The following is a 21195-nucleotide window of genomic DNA, read 5'->3' as shown; positions in this document are numbered from 1 at the left end:
TGTGGAGGTTTTTTACTCTCTGTATCTTTTACAAAAATCAGCGCTGCTGTGCTGCCTACAGAAAAGGAGGTGATTTCCCAGAAATCATGCGCCTGGTGGAAATGGCACTTCCGTAGCAGGAAGCTGATGAAGACGAATCTCAAGAGAAGAAAAGGGGAGCAGGTACGGACAATGTTGGTCACTTGGCCTTTGTTCACATTGTGGTGGGGCTGGGCTTAGTCCAGAACAAGCAGGAAAGAATCCTCTCCTCCTGCAGCCTGAGTCTTCTGTGATGGTTTCCCAAATGCAGAGCAAGCCTGGCCTTGCTTCCCTTGTCCTGGACGTTAAAACCAGAGCCCAGGTCACAAGCAGCTGCTTCTGAAAAGCTGTTGGCTGAGGTACTGGGCACAGTGTGAGGGGTAATGCAGTGAGGGAGCAGGTTCTTCATACCTTGCTCTGTCCTTTTCAGCTGGACTGTCACTTCCCCTTGGTTTGCTGTGATTGAACAGCGTGTGCTGTCACCGGTGGTGGAAAACAGGGATTTGTACTCTAACGGGCAGCTTGCCACATACACAGACGTAAGGGAAAATGGTAAAGGGCAGGTATTTTCCTTAGTCGAAGAGAGTAATGAAGTAGATTTTATTTGACTTGTGTAAATCCACTTTAATTGGCTTTCCTGCTAATGTTTTCATTACCATGTAAATTGGCTGTCCTCAAGCTGCTAATTATCTTTGCAGAAGATGCTGGCTGTGGTCATATAAGGTACTCTTTCTTTTTTATTGCTCTTAGTGTTTCATACTGAACTGTGCCCGTAAATAATTGCTGTGTTTTAAGGGGAGGATGAGGAGGGTTAGGGGCTGTGTCGTGTTGTAGGGAGCTGACTGTCCTGCCGCTTCATGATTCACCAGCTGGCTGCTGTGCTAAACGGGCACGTCTGTAAGGAGCTTAGCTCTGGGTTTTATCGGTGTTGGGGAGCGAGAGAGCAGAGGACGGCAGGTGCTCAGAGGCAGCATCCTCTCTTACAGGATGCCGTGTGTTCAAAATTTGGTCACAGCAGTGAGATAGCGAGGTATTAATAGTAGGGAAGTGGCTGAATCCCAGTTTCCAAGCAACTGAGAGCAAGTCATATAATTTTCCTGCAGGGGAAAAAAAAAGCTCAGAACTTTCTTTTAATACAGCTTTTCTGCAGAAAACCTGAAAACAAGAGTGTTTTTTTTTTTTTTTTTTTTAGCCATACCTACTGCTTTAAAACATTCTCCTTAGGCGAAGCATCAAGATCTTTTATTATTAAATTAACAAATCACCCCGAGACGTTGCAATCATTTCTCACTGCCTGTTTCAAACAAGTGGCCCCTCTGCTCTCCAGCTGTACTGCACAGGCGAGGTAAGAGCCTGCACAGCTCCAGCAGCTGACAGACAGTTTAGCACCGGGGGTGTCCTTACCAAAACCTCGAGAAAAGCTGCTGAGGTTCATGCAGCAGGTGGCAGATTCTTCCCAGGTACAGAATAAACAGGCTGCAGGGCTGATGTCTGGGCAACACCACTCTAGTTCTGCTTCCCATGCTCACAGCACACACCTCCTGTTTCCAACACAGGACTGAGTGAGCAAGGTCTGCAGTTATCACCAGGACGACAACGCCTAAGCCTTTCCCAGTGGAAACTTAGCGGGGTTACTGCTCTAAGTTCTGCTGCTGCGCATTCCCCCTAGGGACGTTTGTTCCAGAATAACTGTAGCAGTCTAGCTAGTCAAGATAAGGGTGCTTTATTTTAGGTGACAGCAATAGGTTAATATATATTTTACAGGAAAATGTTTTTCTTAATATCTTTTTTTTTCCATATATCGTTACATGTTCTAACATATGACTCGTAGCTGAAATAAAACACCTTAAGATGGATTAATAAAGAGAAATAACTTAGAATAAAGAACTTCTCAAACAAACTGTAGGTGACGTTAGGCTGCTCTGTACACTTCCCTCCAGGGGCAGTACCTTTGTCTTTAAACATGGCAATGAAATGTAGCACGGACAGATGGCATTTCCTTAATGGAGCTTTGTGCAAAAGGTTTTTATTTTGCATCATAATTACGGGGATTAACATTAAGGGGACAAACTTTACAATTCTAAATTATTATTTGTGTTCACCAAGGCATTTTTGTTTTGCTCTGAGCTGAGCAGTTTGTTGAACCCTTCTGACGGCGCACCACTGTCTTCGTCATCGCTGAACGTAACCCAGTGGCTGAAATCTTTTGAGCCGGGGAGTTTTAAGTTCTCTGGAGTTTGTGCTGAAGAAGTCGTTGATGCTGCCTGTAGGGAAAGGTGGCAGGAAGAGTCCAGGTCCAAAAGACCGGTGTTCTTTGCAAGGGAGCTGCTATCTGGGAGCTGCACATGCTGGCCTGGCAGAGGAGGAGGACCCTGAAGGTTTGCGATCCGTTCAGTATTTGGTGCCAGCTGTTTCATTGTGGTGATTTCTGGGCTGGCAGAGAACGTAGGGGCTAGGAGGGCGGACTGCGAGGGGGCAGCGTGGTGGACAGCGGAGTCCTGAGGCTGGGGGCAGAGCCCCGGGTTGTTGTTGTTGGAGTTGAACATCAGCCCTCGCAGGAGCGGGTTGTCGCTGCTCTGCAGAACTTGCAGGTGCAGAGCTGCAGGAGCCGACTTCTTTCTTCGCGGTGGCACCTTCGGGACAAAGGCCGTGCCCTGTGGAGGCAGTGCGCTGGCCTCGGCCGTGCTTGGCGAAGGGAGCTGCTTTTCGCTGCTCTCCTGAGGCTTCCCAGGCTGTGCTGTTCTGGGCTTGGGGACTGGAGTAATCTTGGTCGGACTGAGAATAGCTGCGGCTTCGAGACAGGGCTCTGTCGAGCCAAAAGGGTTCTGTGCTGCCTGGTGGTCACACTGCTCGGCTGTAGACGTGGCCTGAGGGGGGAGAAAGGAACCAGAAGTTTGAGAACAAAAATGGTACCTTGAACTGTGAGTCACTCGGAGCGCAAGTTTTATTTATGGCGTTACCGAGAAAAGCTGACAGTTCTGGAAGAAAAAAAGCAGTACAAAGTGGAGGCTTGGCAGCACGATTTGAAACTCTACCTGCTTAGCTCTGCCTCAGCCATCGTGCCTTGGCCCAGTGTTCATGCAGAGAGTGCTGTGTGAGGACAAGGATCCTACAGCCTGTTCGCTCCCTGTATGAAAAATCTCTCTGTGACCATCTCCCTTTCATGTCAGGATTTAGCTCCAGGCCAAACTGACACAGTTCTGAGGAGTTATTTGTTACATCTCCCTGCTGACTCATATTATTTAAGCAAGAATGCATGGGGGGGGGGGCTATATTAACAGGGGCTCATCAGCTCGTGTCATGCCACAGCCCCTGTCATTTCTGTCTGCAATAACACATGCTTTTGAGTGCGTGGCTGTTTGAACGATAGAAATAGAGGTGGGCTAGATAGACATATTCACGTACAGGACGCAGGTGGAGGAACGTGTAAGCCTGATACCAGAGTCAAACTGAAATAGAGAAATTCCTGCAAGAGATTTCATGTAACTAACACCAAGGTAGCACTCTGCAGGAGTGCCCTGGGAGTGGGGACAAGATAAACAGAAAACAGCTGGACCATTCCTTGTTATTGAATGATTAAGGAAAAAGCACACACTGGTGTCTGTTTTTTCTTTTTGATTTTGCTCAGTGGAGATGGCACAAACTCCATTACAGAGGGGTGAATGCCTTGGCAAAGGAAGGTAAGGCAGGATTCCTACCAACCTGGAACAAAGCTTGCTGAGGTTCTGTCAAAGGCAGGATCTGAAAGGTCACATTTGTGCTGCCCTGGTACTTAAATGGCTTTCACTATTAAACAATCATTTCAGCAGCCCTAGGAGGTGAAGAAATACAGCCACTGTAGAGACCTGACAGATTAAAAACCCACGCCTACGGGTGAGTATTTTTAAGAACTTCAGCTCTTGAGTAGAATCCAAAGTGAAATGCTGAATCCCATTATAAGGCATGTGAGAAAAGTTGGATGTCTCTGAGCAGGACGCAGAACTGTCTATGGATCAGGAAGCTGCCACGATACCGAGCAGAACACTCATGCTGTGATTAAAAGCAAACCCTGATAAAGAAGGGATGAGTCTTAGACCCTGCACATCAGCTGCCTCTCGCTATTCAGGATTCATGGCAGAACTCTATCCTGCAGATGTATACCCCTGCTCTGCCTGTTAGTAAGGCAGCCAGGCTCGGTGCTTGAATTTAATACTCAGCCAAAGAGTGCTGTGATTGAAAAAAATCAGAGATTTCTAAGCAGTTTTGTCTCTGACTTGAACTGCAGTCTTTAGATAGCAGAAATAACTCAAAAAGAAAAAATAGAACTGTTGAGATTGACTGAAACACTAATTCTTTGTATAGCAAGGAAGTCTTTCTTCCCAATTTTACTGAAACAACTAGATACGTGTGCTGTGAAGATGGTTCTGATGCTTCATAGTCAGAGTAAAAACACAGGAAGAGAAAAAGCATTCTGGGAGATGGCTCCCAAATGAGATGATGGCAATTTTTGGTGCATTGGCCTAGAAGTAACTTGTCTGACAGATCTGGTGGCCTTCCACGATAGGGTTACGGCGTTGGTGGACAGAGGAAGAGCACCTGACATCAGATTGGATGGGTGCAAAGCATTTGATGCTGTCCCACATGATGTTTGTCTCTAAAGGGGAGAGACAGGGACTTGCCCTTAAAGGCTGCAATGCACAAAACCATTTCAGTGCCCGTTGACTAAGCACTGGGTACACCTTATATAACAGGGTTCCTAAAAACTTTAACAGCCCGCCCCTTTTGCCATCTTTGCCCTGTGTAACGAAGGCTGGATGCCTTTGGCTGCAACTCACGTTTTCCATCCTGACTGCAGTCCTTTGCAGCGGGGCTGGCTTCTTTGTGGTTGGAACTTTGGGTGGTGGGCGGTGGGGCACAAGCGCCGGTCCTGCCTGCGCCCCTGGAAAGGACGGTGATTTTGTGATGCCAGGGAGAGGCTCGGCTTTGGTCAACATTTGGTTTCTAGCTGGAGCAGGCTTCGGCGCATCTTCCTGTAATCCTGAAAAGCAAAACCAGTTACTGGCTTGGCCTGATCAGAAACATAGCATCACGATGATTTCTTTCACAATCATGTTTTCCAAAATGTGCATGCCTGAAGGGAACAGTGCTCAGGCAGGGAATGTAGGGTTTAGAAAAAAATGGACCTTAGCCAGCCTGGCTCTAGAATGTTTACATTTGTAAAGAGCAGTTAAGGAAAACCTTCCTTGTTGGCAATGCTTGATGCCAGCACAGCAGCGCTGTGTCACCATTTGGCCAAGCGGATAAACCCTGCCTGGGGGTGCTGCCCTACTGGGCTCAAGGCCTGAGCCTCCTTTTGCCCGGGTTTCCTGATCTGGATCAAAGAGATAACAGCACTGAGCACCTCTTGGAGGTCACTTAGTGGAGAACTGTGAATGCTGCCTGGTGGTAGAGCACAGGCAATGAAAGTGATGCTGACCAGGTGAGGTTCCTTACACAAGCTGAGTGAAACCCTTCACGTGAATTTCAGACTTAACAGGGAGTATCTCTGACTTCAGAGATAAAGGCACGGCGCTCTCTGAGGAACAAACATCAAAATGCCTTAAAGATATTTCTAATTAAATTTCTAATGAAATGGGATTGTTCCAGGCTGCATTAGCTGTATGTACGAACAAAAACGGACAATTTTTCCTTGTAAACAGAGAGCCTTGCAAGCTCACATAGCAACCTCCTGCATTCTTTCTTTTATATGCATCAGCAAAAACAAGGCTACTTCCAGCCCTGGAGGGTGTGCTCACAGGGCTTTAGTTTCAGAAACGCAGCTCTACCTTGTTTCCTGTTCTAATTTGCCCTTTTATCTCCAGGGCGTTGGTACAGATCCTAATACATGAAGTAGCCTTTCCGCAGATACTCGAGCTAAAAGTGGCACAAGCTTCTATCTAGGTAACAACTCTGATTCCTGTTCAATGGTGAGCAGAACCCAGGTTATTTCCCCCACAGCTGTACGTGGTCTGTAAATTCTGCTAGGAATAGTTAGCATGCAATAAATGGAGCAGCAAATATCTCTTATGCAACTCGCAGGTAACATGAGCAGCCGAGGAAGATCCCACCTTTATCTTTCAGTTTTTCAGACTGGATCTGGACATAAATAACCCAACTGCTCCTAGTAACAGGTTCTACAAGAAAATACACAACTCATCTAGGAAAAAAAAAGGCTAGCGTTATCAAACCTGACAGATAACACTGAGCACAATCTTGCAAGAACGTGTGTGTCAGTGTTCAGCTGAGCTGCTGAACAGAAATAAACGCATCTGGGCTATGACAGGGGAAAGATAAACACACCTACAGACTTCTTTATTTAAAGAGTTTTGGAAGTCCGTTTCGAAGCTGTGCTCACCTCCTTTAGCTTCCATAAGACATCTAATAGCTTCTTCTGCTTCCTCTGCTGTGGTGGTTTTGATCTGCTTGACGTTGTAAGGTTTGCTTATCCCAGTCCGGACTTTAGGCTTTAAAAATAATTTTAAAAAAAGGAATGAGTAATCAGGAGAGGAGTGTTCTTTCTGGTACACCTGTTTTTTTTATCTTACAGCTAAGCTCACACACCTGTAAAGTTCTGGTTTTGCCAGTGGCTATTTAACAATCTATGAATACTGTGGAAACAGTGGGGAGTTTTTTGGCAGGTATTAGGTCTTGGTTATCTGCTGAGGAGACACACGGATGGCCACAGCTGGCCGCTCAGCCATCCCTTGCTCAATGTGTAAGGGTTTCCGCCTAAGAAGAGAGGAGGGGGCAGCTGCTTCCACATTCAGGTCGTGGTTTCCCTGCTGAGTGGGCTGGCAGCCTTACTGATGATGGGGAACCTTTCCCACATGCTAGGCACTCGTGTAGCCCATCCAAAAGAGGTAAGAAAAGACTTAAAGCACATTATCACGGTGCTTTAAATTCAAGTTAGCATCTGTCAGAAAGCAACACCTAAGATAAACCAAGAGTGCCCTGGTTGTGCGCCGTTTTCTCTCCCCCTTTTTGGCCTTTCTAATTCTTGTCAGCTTAATATATTCTTTCTGGGGTGCAGCAGGTCCTGCAGTCTGGTCTGACAGCACAACACATTTCTCTTGGCTTTTCTAGCTCGGGCAAGTGATCAACTTCCTTCCCTGTATGATGACAGGCACATCGTGTGGGCGATGCTTGGTGCCTGTGTGGATGGGGAGGTGGGGATGGTGCCACGTGGCCGCAGAGGGGCAGGGCTCACTGGCTGCTGCGGGGCTCCAGGCAGCAGCTTCGCCGTTGCCAAGATGGAGCAGGTGGCGTGGGTTCCTGAGGAGAGGGAGCCATCCAAGGAGGACTTCTTGCCTGATGATCCAGCTGAAAGAGGAACAAAAATGGCCTGTGAGATTCAGCAGCTGGTACAACGTTGTACCTGCTATGGTGCAAACCCCATGCTCTTTGAAGGGGTTTTTGGGAAATGAAGGAGATGCTGTCAGCCTCCTGCTCCTCCAGGCAACGGGCACATTTAGGCAAGACCTTCCTGAGGGACACCAGGGACCTTGAGTCCCTCTGGCTTGGTGCCAAGAGCAAAACACTTTGATCTAGGAGGAGTCATGGGCTGAAACTGCTACTGGTTTAGTCTCAGGTGAAAAAATAAAGTGATGAAATCTTGAACTGTCTCAGGAGGCAATTTCCTAGTTAGCTTTGCTTTCGTTTAACAATTTGGGTACCTCAGCTGGGCATTAACGCTGCCTTCCAGGCACAGAAATACTGATACCAGCGAGACTGACAGAACTTTTAAATTAAGACTGGAAAATATGTAAAGAAGAGAGGCTTTGGGGATGAAAAAGAAAGGCAGTGCATAGCTTGTGTCATGCAGAAGGCCAATATGATCATGCTGATCTAGCAACCATCACTCATCCAGAAGCATCCATAAAAACAGGAGCCATAAGCACTGATGGCCCCTCAGGTGAGCAGAGCTTGGGTAAACAGCACCACTCTCCTCCTGCCTCACTGAACACAACAACGAGCAGGAACTGCTTGCTGAGCAGAAAAGGACAGATGCTTGTGCAGAACAAGAATTTTGTCAAAGCTTTTAGAAAGAAAATTACAATTAAGTCAGAAACAAAAGAACTATAAGAAAACATAACTTTTGAAGCCAGCAGGGATAAATAATGGTACTATTTTTATTGTGGCAAAGTGGCTGATCAGCTGGCTGAGTGATGAGTTAGAAAGGCCACTCCATCCTCACTAAATTTAGCACAAGGGCCTTTCTTTGTGGAGCATCTGTTGTCCTGAGGACAGCCTTTCCCCCAGTGCTAGCTGCAGCCGTAGTCGGACTGAAACAGACTGGGAAGGGAGTGTATGGACAGCCTGACTTTTCAGAACAACTTTACTTGCTTTGTCGCCCCGCAATGGCAGGCAAAAACCTGTTTGGTTGGGGAAATCACCCTGTTAAGAAAGTGGCACTCACCAGGAGGAGGCGGCCTCTGCGGCGGCTGGAGCGGCCGAGGCCGGTTGGGAACGGAGAGGGACCTGCTGGGAGAGCGGTGGTGGCGCTCCCCGCCTCGCTCCAGCTCCTGCTTCAGGTCAGCCAGGGCTGTGTCGTCTGGGGAGATCACAGAAAAGGTCTATCAGATACTCGACAGAGGAAAGGCACCAAATCGGGGAGGCTCCTTTCGTACTGTTTTGCTCCCCCGAATGTCTCCCACTCCAAGAACCATCTACCCTGTTGTCAAATGTTTACTTCTCTTTCTCCTTTTCCAACATTTATCAGCATTGCCACTGACAAAACGACTGCCTGCATTTGATTTCAGGGTTAGTGGTCACCTCGTTACACTGGCAGCTTTTCAGAGGTGGATTTCAGCAACTGGTACCAGTCAAACCGTGACGTGCAGCCACGAGAAGGCTCCTCATGCTCAGTTCCCTGCTCCTCCTCCCTGAACACTGAGGTTCCCTCTGAAGATCAGGCAGCTTTCCTTGCTCAGAACTGTTTTCATGCTGGAGAAAATCCTGTCAGAATCACTCACTCATCACATCTCTGCTTCCCAGCACTGTTTCATAACAGGAACACCTGCCTCAATGTGACAGCCCTCGATTGCACCTTCACTGATCAGACTACTGCCTTTTCATCCCACCTAAGCCCCTCTGACAGCTGGAGAAGAGAGGAGCAGGGATTGCTTGTTCTCCCAGTCGGCTGCACGGAGGGCTCTCTCACCTCCCTTCCCTGCCCAGCCATGCAGATATGGTCCCTAGGGCCATAAAGCCATAAATCCACTGGGTTTCGTTTTGTCCCTGCGGTTTGGAGAGGATGGGGAAGGAGCTGAGAAGCAGCAGTCCCTCACGCTTTAGGCATTTGTACAAAAATTCCCGTTTTTCAAAAAGCCGTGCTCTGCAGGGAGTGCTGAGCTGCCTCACGGCTTCCTGCTCCCACTCAGCACCGGCTGGCAGGCGCAGAGACGCAGCCTGTGATCTGCCCAGCCTGCCCCCCTCTTCCCCCTGCATTTTCTGGACTTCTAAGCAGCAGATACGGCCTCACCAGTAGGATCCAGGGAGTCATGCAGACACCCAAAGGCACAGCTTGAAATTCTGGCAGTAACACTGAGCAGAAGACAAAAACGTCAGCCATCGCCATTCGATCCCCCCCCCTTAAAAGACTGCTGCTTTTTGGCAGTGGCTCCCGGGAACATCAGTTTTGTGAGGCCATTCTCTGACCTCTGAAACACACACACACACCACTGTGCTCCTGTCCTCAGCTTCCATCTGCATCTAACACCAGCTCTACAATCACCATACCTTTGATTACGAGACACTCGGGTAGAACTGGAAGCTTTATGGAGGCACCCGAAATTGCAGAGACTTCCAAGATGGACTGAGTGTATCATATTTTGTCTTGTGGGAGATCGTGACCCCAACCTTGACCTCCTTCAAACCGTACTTTACAGCCTCTATTTACTTTTTGATATCTTTGGTGGAGAAGAGTTAGCATGGGTGAAAAGAATCACTGCAGGGCTCTGTGGTGTAATGAATCATCACAGAGCAGGCCAGAGGTGCTCAGAGGGCAACTCATCCTGTAACATGAAGTGATTGTTTGTGCTGTATTTGATAACAACAGATCACTCCTTGGCTCGGGGCTATGTTTCTGGGTCTGTTCCCTCCTTGCACGCAGCACGTGACTGAAGGTGGGCAGGAGAGCTGTACATCACCGGGACGGCTTGGGACATCTGTCGGTGTCAACTGAGCAGTTTTATTTAATCTTTGTGAACTCTGCTTCTGACTCACCCTTTGAAGGTATGAAAGTTCGCAGGTTTATGCCATAAAGCTCGCTTCTGTGAGAGTGCAGAAGGACAGCTCCTGAATCACTGGGGAAGTGTTTAATGTGTGATCCATCTTGTCTGTGCTTGGCCGGTAAAGCATGTCCTGATCGCACCCCAGCGTAATGAAACTGCTGCTGTGGCTAGTTCCTGCTGCAGTTTGTATCAGTGTTCTCTTCAGAGCATTAACTTCCCTTTACCATGGAATTTCGTAGTAATATGCAAACAAGCCAGGTGACCAGATAAAAAGGGCAACACATTTGCAAAGCACCAGAAGAATGAATATACCTGCAGCGTGAACCTTGACTTCTTCAGAAATAAAAACAGAAGCAAAGGAGTAATTTTAGGCTTCTTTTGAAGTCAGTTTGAACAAAACATCCTGGAGAGTCCAGCTTACTCCAGACTGCACTGCCACATCTATTGCTTAAAGGGCAGAGCAAAGCCCATCACCAAATCAACAGCAATCCTTTCACTTGATTTTGCTTTGTCCCTCACCAATGAGAAAATAAAGTACGGATGATTTTGTATTTTGTACAGCCCTGGTGCTGTATAACAGCACCAAATGGATAAAAAGACTTATTTTCTCATGACTCTAAAAGGAAACCAGCATTCCTAAGCACTACTACTTTGCCCTGGGCTGAAGAGAAGAAGAATCTAAGCTTTTTTATTTGTATTGTTCTTGTTGCCTGAGGGCCTCAGTTACAGTCACACACTTGATAGGGGTTGAGCACTGTACAGACATGTATCAAAAAGATGATCATTATCTTTGAAGGACCTACAGTCGAAATATAAACGAACAGGGGAATACAGACAAGAGGAGAACAAACAACAAGCATTCAGGTCTTACTTTAAGGAATGTACATAATTTACCTTTGTACAGCTGTGGGTTTTGTCCAGATTTGCTTGAAAAAGCTGTGGATGCAAAGTGTCCAGAGCCATCAGGCAAATCTTCTGCTGAGTCTGCTTCTAACTGTTGACACAAAGCATCATCTAAATAATCATCTTCATCCTCCACTATATCACCTGAATTAAAACATAAAATCCACAGATTCAATGAGCAAATGCATTCTCCATCTCTCCCTATTATCAATGAATTAATTTAATATACAGGTTGGGCAAGCTTTTTTTGTAACCTGCACTTCACTACATTTTGTTTCTACACAGACAACTGTACCACACGTAGGATTTGCTAACATAGTTTATAACACTAAATTGTTAGGACAATCCTAAGCATGGCTTTCATTACAATCTTCTTTTTAAGAAGTGTGGTTTTAATGCAAATGAAGATCCTGATTGCACTCCTACTGTACCTGCTCTGTGCAATCAAAGTCACCAAAGCAATTTCTCACAGCTCAGCTTAGGAACCTGCTTCTCACCTTCTGAGTCATAGTCCAAACTTGAGAAGTCAAAATTTTCTTCCAGAAGACAGGAGTTTGCAGTGGGGGACATGGGGACAATGCTTTCCCGTTTTCGAGCAATTTCCTCCTGAAGTCCCTTTAGCCAGTCCTTGGTCTTGGGTCGGATCTTCACTGTTCTGCCTCTGACCTAAAACAGACAAAATTGTTTCCCCTTTTCCAAGCAATTTCACAAAATAAGTACACCTGAACAAAATAAGCAAGTGCTGACAAACTGATATAACTAAAGCTCCATCTCAGAAGATAAGCGAAAAGGAAGCACACTTCCTACCCCTATAACCAAGTTTTCAGACTGTAATAACAATATTCTTGAAAGAAAATTAGCTTCAAAGCTCAAAAGCCGTGCTGCTGCATTAGGGAATTACTTGAGAAATAGGTGAAACATCAGCTATCATCAAAATGATACTGTGATAGTAATAATGGTGTGGGAGGCTTCCATTTCTGAGTCGGTAGCTTTGAAACACACAGAAACTTGCTGCCTGCTCCAATCTGTAAGGAGACACTCTCCTCAGAAATCCCAGATACGATGGTTTGTGCATATGTAAAGTGTATTATTGAACAGATTAAGATTGTAGCATCTTATATCTGTTGCTTCACGACATTTTGGGGTAAGGTGTATCCAAAACAGCAGCTTTGGCAGCCACATTCATTTGGAAAGTTCCTGTCTCAGGTTCTGAGTCTCTTGACACGTTGTACACGTGCAACTGTGTTTGATTCTGTGCTACAGATTAACTGATTAAATGGGCCCAATTCAAAGATGAAACTCCAAATATGAAAGAAGAACAAAGGGTTAAATCCATTACTTCAGTGTTAGGTTTGCAGTGCAGCCCCACACACAGGCAGCATGAATGAGGGGGTTGATGAATTGTAGTGTCTGTGTGGGAAGGAAGTGCAGGGGCCGACAAGGTAAACGCTTACAGCTAGTGCTGAGTTTACCGTGCAGGGCAATGAATCACCTCGTTCCAGCCTGGGAGAAGTTTATTTCATACACTTAAGAGAAACAAAAATCTCTAAACAATAATCGTGAGGATGCTTTGGCAACAGTATCGAGTCACATAACCTCTAGAGAACTGCTTCAAGTGCCAAAACAACGACCAAGTCCATGTATTCTGCAGTGTTATCACAGCCCGGTTCCTAAGCACTGCTTGCGAGCTCCAAGAAAAGTCATTTCCTGCCCTCCTGAAATAAATATTTCATTAAAAGCCTCAGCAGCTGCGAAAGCTAAGGACTTTGTAAGCACTGTGCTTCTTTAAAATAACGTCACTTGATTTAGCTAGAAACTATCTCATTCTAGGTAACCACTTCTGAGAAATCTGGTAGGAAATTACGATTTGAGGTGGTCTTACCTTGACACCATCTATATCCATAACACGAAGCGCTGACTGGCTGTCCTCAAACGTCACCAGCATTTGACCTCCACTGATCCTAGTAAAAAAAAGGCAGAGGAGAGAAAACAGCACATTTCACTTTACAAGTGAATAAAAAGCCTTAAATGCAACCACAGTACAGTGATTTCTTTGGTTTTCACTGTGTTTTACTCACAATTTTTCAAGGAGGAGCAAGTGACCTGTGAATTCCAGCTGTGCTCTTCCTCTTCCCCCATCCTCTCCTGTGTGACCCCAGCATCACGCCCTTTACCAGGTTGTCCCTGAAGCAGCAGTGCTAACACCTCAGCAGATATTGATAGGATATCTAGGCTGCTAACCACCCTCTGTACTACCTTCCTTGGCTCTGCATCCGTCTCACTTCAGAGAGCATGCAGTGTCCCCAAGGATTAGTATCCCATCAAGCTGTCAAGCAATTTAAAACAAAAACAGAAACCAAAGAATCTGCTTTTCTTGCTCCGTTCCTTCACAAGCAAGGTGGTGCTGCTGTTCCTGTGAGGCTGCTTTTGGACCCTCAACTTATATTTAGTAGTTCATGATACCTGATGGTCATCATTTTTCTCTATCAATAAGTGGGTCAAATAAAACAAAATGATTTCCTGGTCTTGTTTTCCAGTTTACCTTTCAGATCTTGTCCAGCTTTGCCTGTGTATCTCAAAAATAAAAGTTCCATAACTATGCTGGAGACCTGTACTGAATCAACCAGAATGAAATTAAACTGCTCTGCGGTGTTCTGCAGGATGAGGCATCCTCCATACTCTTCAAAAACAACCCAAAAGAAGCAAAACAACCCCCAGAAGAAATGAGAGCCAGCCAGGAAATCCGAGTGAGTGTGAAAGAGCACTGGAAGGCAGCAGACCTCCTCAAGGGAAGTGAAGCAAGGCCAGCAGAAGCAGTGCCCGTAAATGAGGCCTGAGTCTAAAGGTGATGACTCACATCAAAGCCTCTGCTTTGCGGTGCTATGCTGAATAAAGTTCTCTTCCATTCAGACAGGAGTGCTGGTAGACCCTTTCTTTAACAGGCTGACGAGAGGTAAAAGATACTCAAAACATGTGTATTTAATTTCTAATGAAGAATTCAACACACAGTAAAGGAATTGCACATACTACTTTCTAATGCGAAATTAATTCTGTCGGGACAAAAAGGCAACTGCTGGTCTGTGTTTTTGAATGCTGATGATATACCATCTCAGATCCCACATTTACCTGACCAGAACAATAGTGCCATAATCCTCAAACATTTGCATGAGCTCTGTACGCAAATCCTCAGGAAAATCATTTTTCTCTTCTGGCGTTGGTGACAGCAGATTTACCACTACTGTGGCATCCAGCGGTCCCTGGAAAGATGACACTTCCTGGAAAACACTCTCACGAGCAGCTTGATTAACCTCCTGAACTTCCACTTCCACAATAGCTAACACAGGCCTACATGAAACAAAAGAAAAATGCTTATTTAAAATTAACATCACCCAATAGGAGATGCTTATAGAACATTAAAAACAATGTTAAACAGTAGGACATGCAAAAATTTGGTTGTGTGAAGGACAAGCATTATATAGTTTAAAGTCTATGTATCTGTGCTCATTTTTAACTCCACAATGACAAAGTTCATTACAAATATCTAATTAAGCCTGGTATACCTTAGAAGGAAGTGATGATTATCTTCTACACAGAAAGAGAGGCAGAACAAATTATTTAAGGTCTGACAGCAAGAAAGCACTGCAGCTGGCAATATGGCCCAGAAGTATGGAGTCTGATGGACTGTTTCATTTTTCCTGCAGCAAAAAACCATGCCTCGAGTACAATTAATTATATTCACCAGTCCTGCACAAGCTGAGTGTAACAGTAAGGACACACTACAGACAAATTGTCTGTAGCACTTCTGTGTAACTCCTAGACAAAAAAATATCGGGATATTTTGCTCATTCTTAAACAGATGTTTCCCAAAACACCTGCAGAACAGGATGGCAATGCATTATTTTCTGCTAGACATGGCCACATAAAGATGCCTGTCTTCCAAAATCTAAGGACAAAATTCTTTATGTGTATAATGTGGGAATAGGGTAGGGTAGGGTAGAGTAGGGTAGGGCAGAGTAGACTGCCTGACCATTTCAGGGCTAACCAGAAGTAAAAGCAGATTATTGAGGGCATCGTCCAAATGCCTCTTGAGTACTGCCAGGAATGGGGCATCAACCACCTCAGTAGGAAGCCTGTTCCAGTGTTTGACAACCCTCACTGTAAAGAAATTGTCCCTTATATCTGGTCTGAACCTCCTCTGGCTCAGCTTTACACCATTCATTATTAAAAAAAAAAAAAAAAAGGTATATAGGAAAGTTAGCTATTTCTACAAACACAGTGAATCGCAATGCATTTCCATATGTCACAAAGATGTAGCTAAGCCTTTTTCTTCCAGCACAAACCTTGGGAAAGCAAACCTGCTGACTGTAATTAAAAAGCACTTTTTGCGGTCAAGTTTGCTGAGATAGAAAACCAATGTACAAGAGCCGTGTTTCACAGATTGCATCCTCAGGGTCCTACATAATGAGAGCAGCAGTTCCACCGCGCTTTGCCGAACACAGCAATGTCAAAGCCTTGACACCGAGAAATTGATTGCAAGAGGCGTGTTCTTTCACTGCTGGAGGAACACAGAACAGCCCTCGCATGCGGGAGCGCCATGAGGAGCACAGAGCTGGTTACGGTGGGTCACCGAGCACTGCTGGGAGGAACAATATCGCAGGACTTCCAGAGGGCTAGAAGGGCCATGACAAAGATTATTCTGAACACTAGGGCACTTGCAAGGTGTATTTATTTGAGAATTTGTTTCACAGAAGTGAAGCAGTAACAAGTTTACCAAAGAGGGGTCATTCATATCCCTAAAGAGAAGCTAATGAGATACGGACCAGCCAGAGGCATTGGTCTTTGTTTTCACCTCCTTCTGCAACCTCCATTTCTAAGGGAAGACCAGAAGCTTAACACTACTACTCTGTTGCTGCAACTTATCCAACCCTTTGTGAGATTAGAGCAGAAATAAATACAGAACCACAGATACTCTCCACCACAGTAAAAAACCCACCAAAAGAAAAGTCCAAGCAAACAGGACAGTGAACAGATAATAAGCATGTTAGAATCAGACTCCATCCCTCACTCTGAAGGTACTATTGGGTATGACACACTCCAGCCTTGGGGCACTTATTATTTGCTTAGGGCTTTACCTGTGGTCAGAGGCTTGCAGCTCCGCTCTCCCGTAGTACATCAAGGCTCCAGGGGTCCACGTGTGCCTGACTTTGGTATCTGCGTTCAGATCACTGTCTAGAAGATTGATCTCTCCAGCTGTGCAGCACAAAACAGAATTTCAAACACACTTAAAGCTGTTTTTACTAACAGTGAAGAGATATTTTATTAGGAAGCACTTTGTATACCCTAGCAGTGGGAGGTATGTTTGTTGTTGTTGTGTTTTGTGTTTTGTTTTTTTTCCCCTAGTTGTTCCAGCGTATGCCATTCAAAGAGCTTGTATCCCAAAAGATTTATAAGTTAGGAAATAGAAAGCAAAATACAGAAAGGACAAGGAGTATAAGATAGACAGGTGATCACTAGATTAAGACACTTGCAAAATGGTAATCTGAACGCCCCTCAGTCTGCACAATTGGGGTCATATTAGTATTTTTCCTCCTGGCCTCTTACTGAGCATGGAAACAGACACGGTATTTGTGAAACATGCTGCATACCTGAACAGTACGCAGGCAGTGAAGAGAAAAGGAAAAAGCAACCTCATGCAAATCCAAACTAAAAATACTTTCTTTGCAATGCACTAAGGTGACAGCAAGTGCTCCAGACATTATGCTGCAGTGAGGTATTACACTGCTGTCAATGACAATAAAAGGTTTTAGGTCACTGTTTGGGCTAATGGATGACTGTATTTCTTGCCTGAGGAGCTGAAAATGAGTTAACGTGGAATATGGCATTTCTCCCTAATCACTCACATTGGGGCTGCACTTTCCTTTTAGAAAGCAAACAGCCCTCTAGCCTACAGCTAAAAAGAAAAAGAAAAAAAAAAAAAAAAAAAAAGCAGGGGAAAAGAATTGGAGCTGAGAGGCAGAAGAGCTTTGCCACCAGCAGAAAAGAGACCTCTGGTGACAAACTGATTAGAAAACCCTAGCAGGGCTGGGCAGAGGGGTGAACAGTCATATCCCCACATGAGCTGCCTGCAGGAGGCCTACGAGCTCCAAAGCAAGGAACCTGCCCCCACTCCTACATGGAGTGGGCTCTTGCAGAGCAGCTGGATGGGTCCCACACTCTGTGTGCATTCCATTAACTGAAGTCATCCCGGGGGCTGGTCTTGCCATGCAAAATAAAGAATAAGCTTTGAAAATGCTGAAGGGTTTTCTTTCTCCTAAAATAAGAACAGCCTGCACAAGAGGGATGCTCACTTATTGTTCTAACTTCATTATATCTCCTTACACCTCTATAAATGGTTTAAGCTCCTTGTTTTACTTTATTTTTTTTATTAAATAAGTGTGAATAACTCTACATAATATCAACTAGCATTCTCCATTTTGCTTTGTAGTTTTTATGCTTAATTAGAAGTGCTTGTGGTATGACTTGGGTTACAGGCAGTAGCTCCCTGACACATGAAAAAAATCACATCTGCAGGCACAAACCAAATTACTTCTCCAGTGATAACATTTTTAATATGAAGTTGTGCAGATTTTATAAATACTTGGACACAGATGTATCTACAGACTGAAAGAGCAGTTATGAAAACTGTCCCTGGACACACAAAGAAATACGTTCTCACTTTGCTATTGTATCTTCTGAATAAGAAATGAAAATTGTTTATGGCACATCTGATGTGCTGGCCACATATGGTCTCCAAGTACTTTATAAGCACTAATTAATGAAATCTCCCTCCACTTCAGAAACTAGCAGAAATGTTCCTAGGAGTTACCAAGGCACAAGAAGTTACAGAAAAGTGCTTACACAACTACTGAGGACAAGACAAACTATGAATCTAGCCTTTATAGCATGGGAACTTTATGTGGAGTAATAATTCTGTTGAAAAGCAACACAGTAATTTCTAGATTGCCACAGCTCGGTTGTTTTCAGTTCCTCAGCTAGCTCCTAGCACCTTCTCAGTCTGTATCATGAAGTCTTTGTTCACACACTCAAGAATAAAGGGCTCTCTATCTCTGCAAGTTATTCCAATGAAGCTGAAATAACAGCTGCTTTAGTAAGGCCACAGCAATTTGACTAGGCCTAGGAGACACATCTGAAGACAGCTCTCAAAGCCCAGAGTTCACAAACTCCCTCTTCCTTACATGGCTTCTGGATGAAAATTGAAACAATTTTCAAATAAGGAAGGAGAAAAGACCCTACACACCTGTTTTTTCAAAAGGCAGTTTCTTTCTCCACCAAAGAACTCGGTCAGTCCAGGCTGGGGTTCTGCACTTATCACTTGTATCGTAAGCCTCTGAGCCAACGTCGTATTTATATGTTGGTCCAAAATTGATAGTCCCTTCATGGAAGTCTTTAAAAATCTATGAAAAGAAATAACATCTCTTTGATTAAGTTATAGATGAGGTAGGTGCCATTGTGACCTATCAATTTTCTTGTGAACAAACAACATCCTGACTTTTAAACAAATTACTACATTCATGTGCTATAAACAAATGTCTGAAAATGTGTCTTTCTCTTTCTCTCATGGAATTAGAGCAAGCCAACACACAGGCAGTCAAAAAAAAAAAATGATAACTTTAAAGCATAAGCAAATGAGACATGCTGCCTTACTTTTCCACTGGATTTTTGCTGTTGCAGTTGATCAAATTCCAGAAGCGTTTTCCAATCTTGACGTTTGAGAAAATAAAAGACTTCCTCGTATGTCAGATCAATGCGATAGTTAAAATCACCACACCAGAAGACATAGTCGTGTGAGAACACATTCCGTCCCTAGTTTACAGTTAAATAACATGGTTAATGTTATTTATGTTAAATCACATTCAAGAAAACAATTTTTAAAGTGAAATGTACAACTCAGTCTCTCTGGATTACTACATACTGAACCACATACTTACCATATTCTACGTATTAAAATTTGTCTCAGAAAGGACTAGTTACTTCACTTTTGCATCCCACTGAGATGAATTTTGTAAACAAGAGTATCAGATTCTGCCCCCTGTTTTCTGAAGGTACATCTAAACTGGGACATCAGTTTTAAATTCACAGTTTAGCTATCATGAATATACATAAAAAAATCTGTTTGTTTTCCTAGCACATTTCACATGTATATATTTATTTATTCTAAATAAAACTCAAAATGCGCTTGCTACATGTACCAAGGCACATTCAGCAACAAAGATCTTAATTAAAAACAAACTCCAAATTTGATCTTAGGTGCACATGCCATAGTTTTGAAAATGTATTAGAATAAAATATTAATAAAAATTCACTCCAGTCCTAAGTTTAACATCCTATTTTCTATCCAGTCATTTTCTTTCAATCCATGAACCTCCTAAAACCCAGGGATTCATAAAGGAAATGTTTCAGAGCTGTAGCTGTCATAGCACTAGAGGGCACTCTTTATATGTATTATACACACGAGGTACATTTAGCTATCATAAGGGCAGAGGACATAAAACAGTTAATGAGGGATTACAAGGAAAAACTACCATAAGCACAACTTTATGACCATCTAGAACAGATATTCTATGCAGGACTTCCAAACTGTCAATATTGTTTCTTACATAAAACACAACTAATTAATATGCTGCATGTGCCAGGTCTCTAAACCTTGCAAACCACAGGGAGTTAAAATTTTATGCTTTGCAACCTAAATGCCCTTCTCTGCTGACTACCCAGAATACACAAACTGGTCCATTCCCTCCCTGGTTTAGGACCTCTCCCAAGGGGTCTAGAAAAGAAAACACTGCGGAAATGATAGCAACCAACATTAAGGGAGGCAAAGAAGCACATCCCATGGGGTAATTGATGGCCTGAGGAGGTAAGTGTGAAATAAAACAGTAGAGTCATCGATTTGACACCATTCAGAGGAAAAAGTATCCATACAGACCAATAGTGTCTACTTGCCACACTGTGAAATGCCAGCAGTTCCTTGACAGTGACACACTCCAGAGGACACAATGAAGAGAATGGAACGTACCCCTGTCAGTGACCCAGAACTGATACACCAAGCAGGAGCTAAAGCACCGACGTACTGAGCTGCACGGATGGTCTGTTAGGAACCCCTACTAACTAGTGCCAGCAAGAGCACCCAGTACCAGTCACCTAGATATCATCCACGAGGCCTTACAGATGTCAGTTAAGCCTCACTGTCCTGAAAGATCAGCTTGAAAACTCTCCAAAGGCCAGGACTTTCCAAGCACTGCAGCACGTGTGTTTTTTGAGAGGTGTAAAACTTTTGTAAAGGGAGTGCCATATTGGGTGCTAAGACAGCAAAGACAGCATAAGACCAACATTCACAATGTAAGGATACAGCCTTTACCTCCCATGTTTTCAGCATATGTACACCGACTCTTACCATTGGGAAGCTGAGTTTCTGCGTGATTTCTTTATAGTCTTCATTCCTCTCCTTCACTTGAGTCTGCCCAGCAGTTAAGTGACTGCATATAAAGCAGAAACTGGTACTGTAGAACTGAAAACGAATGCTCACTGCCCCTTTATTTCCAGCCTTTCCTCCCATTCCTGTCTTCACAGTGTCTATTGCCACATCCCTGTATAAAAAAGGGAGGGGGAGAGAGAGAGAGAGAGGAGAGGAGAGTAAATGGCTGCAGGGACAAACATTCAATTAACTTTTACTACAACAGCACTACAACAGCAAGTTAAAGCCTGTTTACAGTACCATGTCCCTTCCCTCCATGAACTGATAGCTGAACGGAAAGCTTTCTGATGTTTGGCACAACTTTCAGACTGTGACGTTTTTTGATGATGTTCATGTACTGAAGTTTCAAATGAAGTATAATATAATAGCCTAGAAATAAAACTACTTGAAATTATATTACCCAACCCTCTTCTCAAACAATACAGCAAAACATTATTTCTGAAATTGTGGGTTGGAACTTCCGCAGGATATACATTTCAAGTTTATCTTTAT

The 21195-nt window shown here is 44.3% G+C and overlaps 1 protein-coding gene across 1 annotated transcript in view; it reads right to left on the bottom strand.

The window, feature by feature from the left end:
* Positions 1-1880: 1880 nt before the first annotated feature.
* SYNJ2 (synaptojanin 2) overlaps positions 1881-21195 on the bottom strand; it is a gene marked incomplete at its 5' end in the record, with an annotated part of 62313 nt that continues 42998 nt past the window's right edge. The window contains 13 exons of the mRNA XM_084283692.1: positions 1881-2885; positions 4833-5035; positions 6392-6500; positions 7244-7356; positions 8453-8587; positions 11163-11315; positions 11669-11837; positions 13054-13132; positions 14298-14516; positions 16304-16421; positions 18469-18625; positions 18876-19034; positions 20623-20815. Of these exons, the coding sequence (XP_084139818.1) occupies positions 2091-2885; positions 4833-5035; positions 6392-6500; positions 7244-7356; positions 8453-8587; positions 11163-11315; positions 11669-11837; positions 13054-13132; positions 14298-14516; positions 16304-16421; positions 18469-18625; positions 18876-19034; positions 20623-20815 (2602 nt within the window). The 3' untranslated portion in view covers positions 1881-2090. The remainder of the gene's footprint in view (positions 2886-4832; positions 5036-6391; positions 6501-7243; positions 7357-8452; positions 8588-11162; positions 11316-11668; positions 11838-13053; positions 13133-14297; positions 14517-16303; positions 16422-18468; positions 18626-18875; positions 19035-20622; positions 20816-21195) is intronic.

This window comes from Netta rufina (assembly GCF_964035555.1).
Source record: "Netta rufina genome assembly, chromosome: 3".
Lineage (NCBI taxonomy): Eukaryota > Metazoa > Chordata > Aves > Anseriformes > Anatidae > Netta > Netta rufina.
Note: the sequence above shows the minus strand (reverse complement) of the source record. Positions and strands in the feature narration are given on the sequence as shown.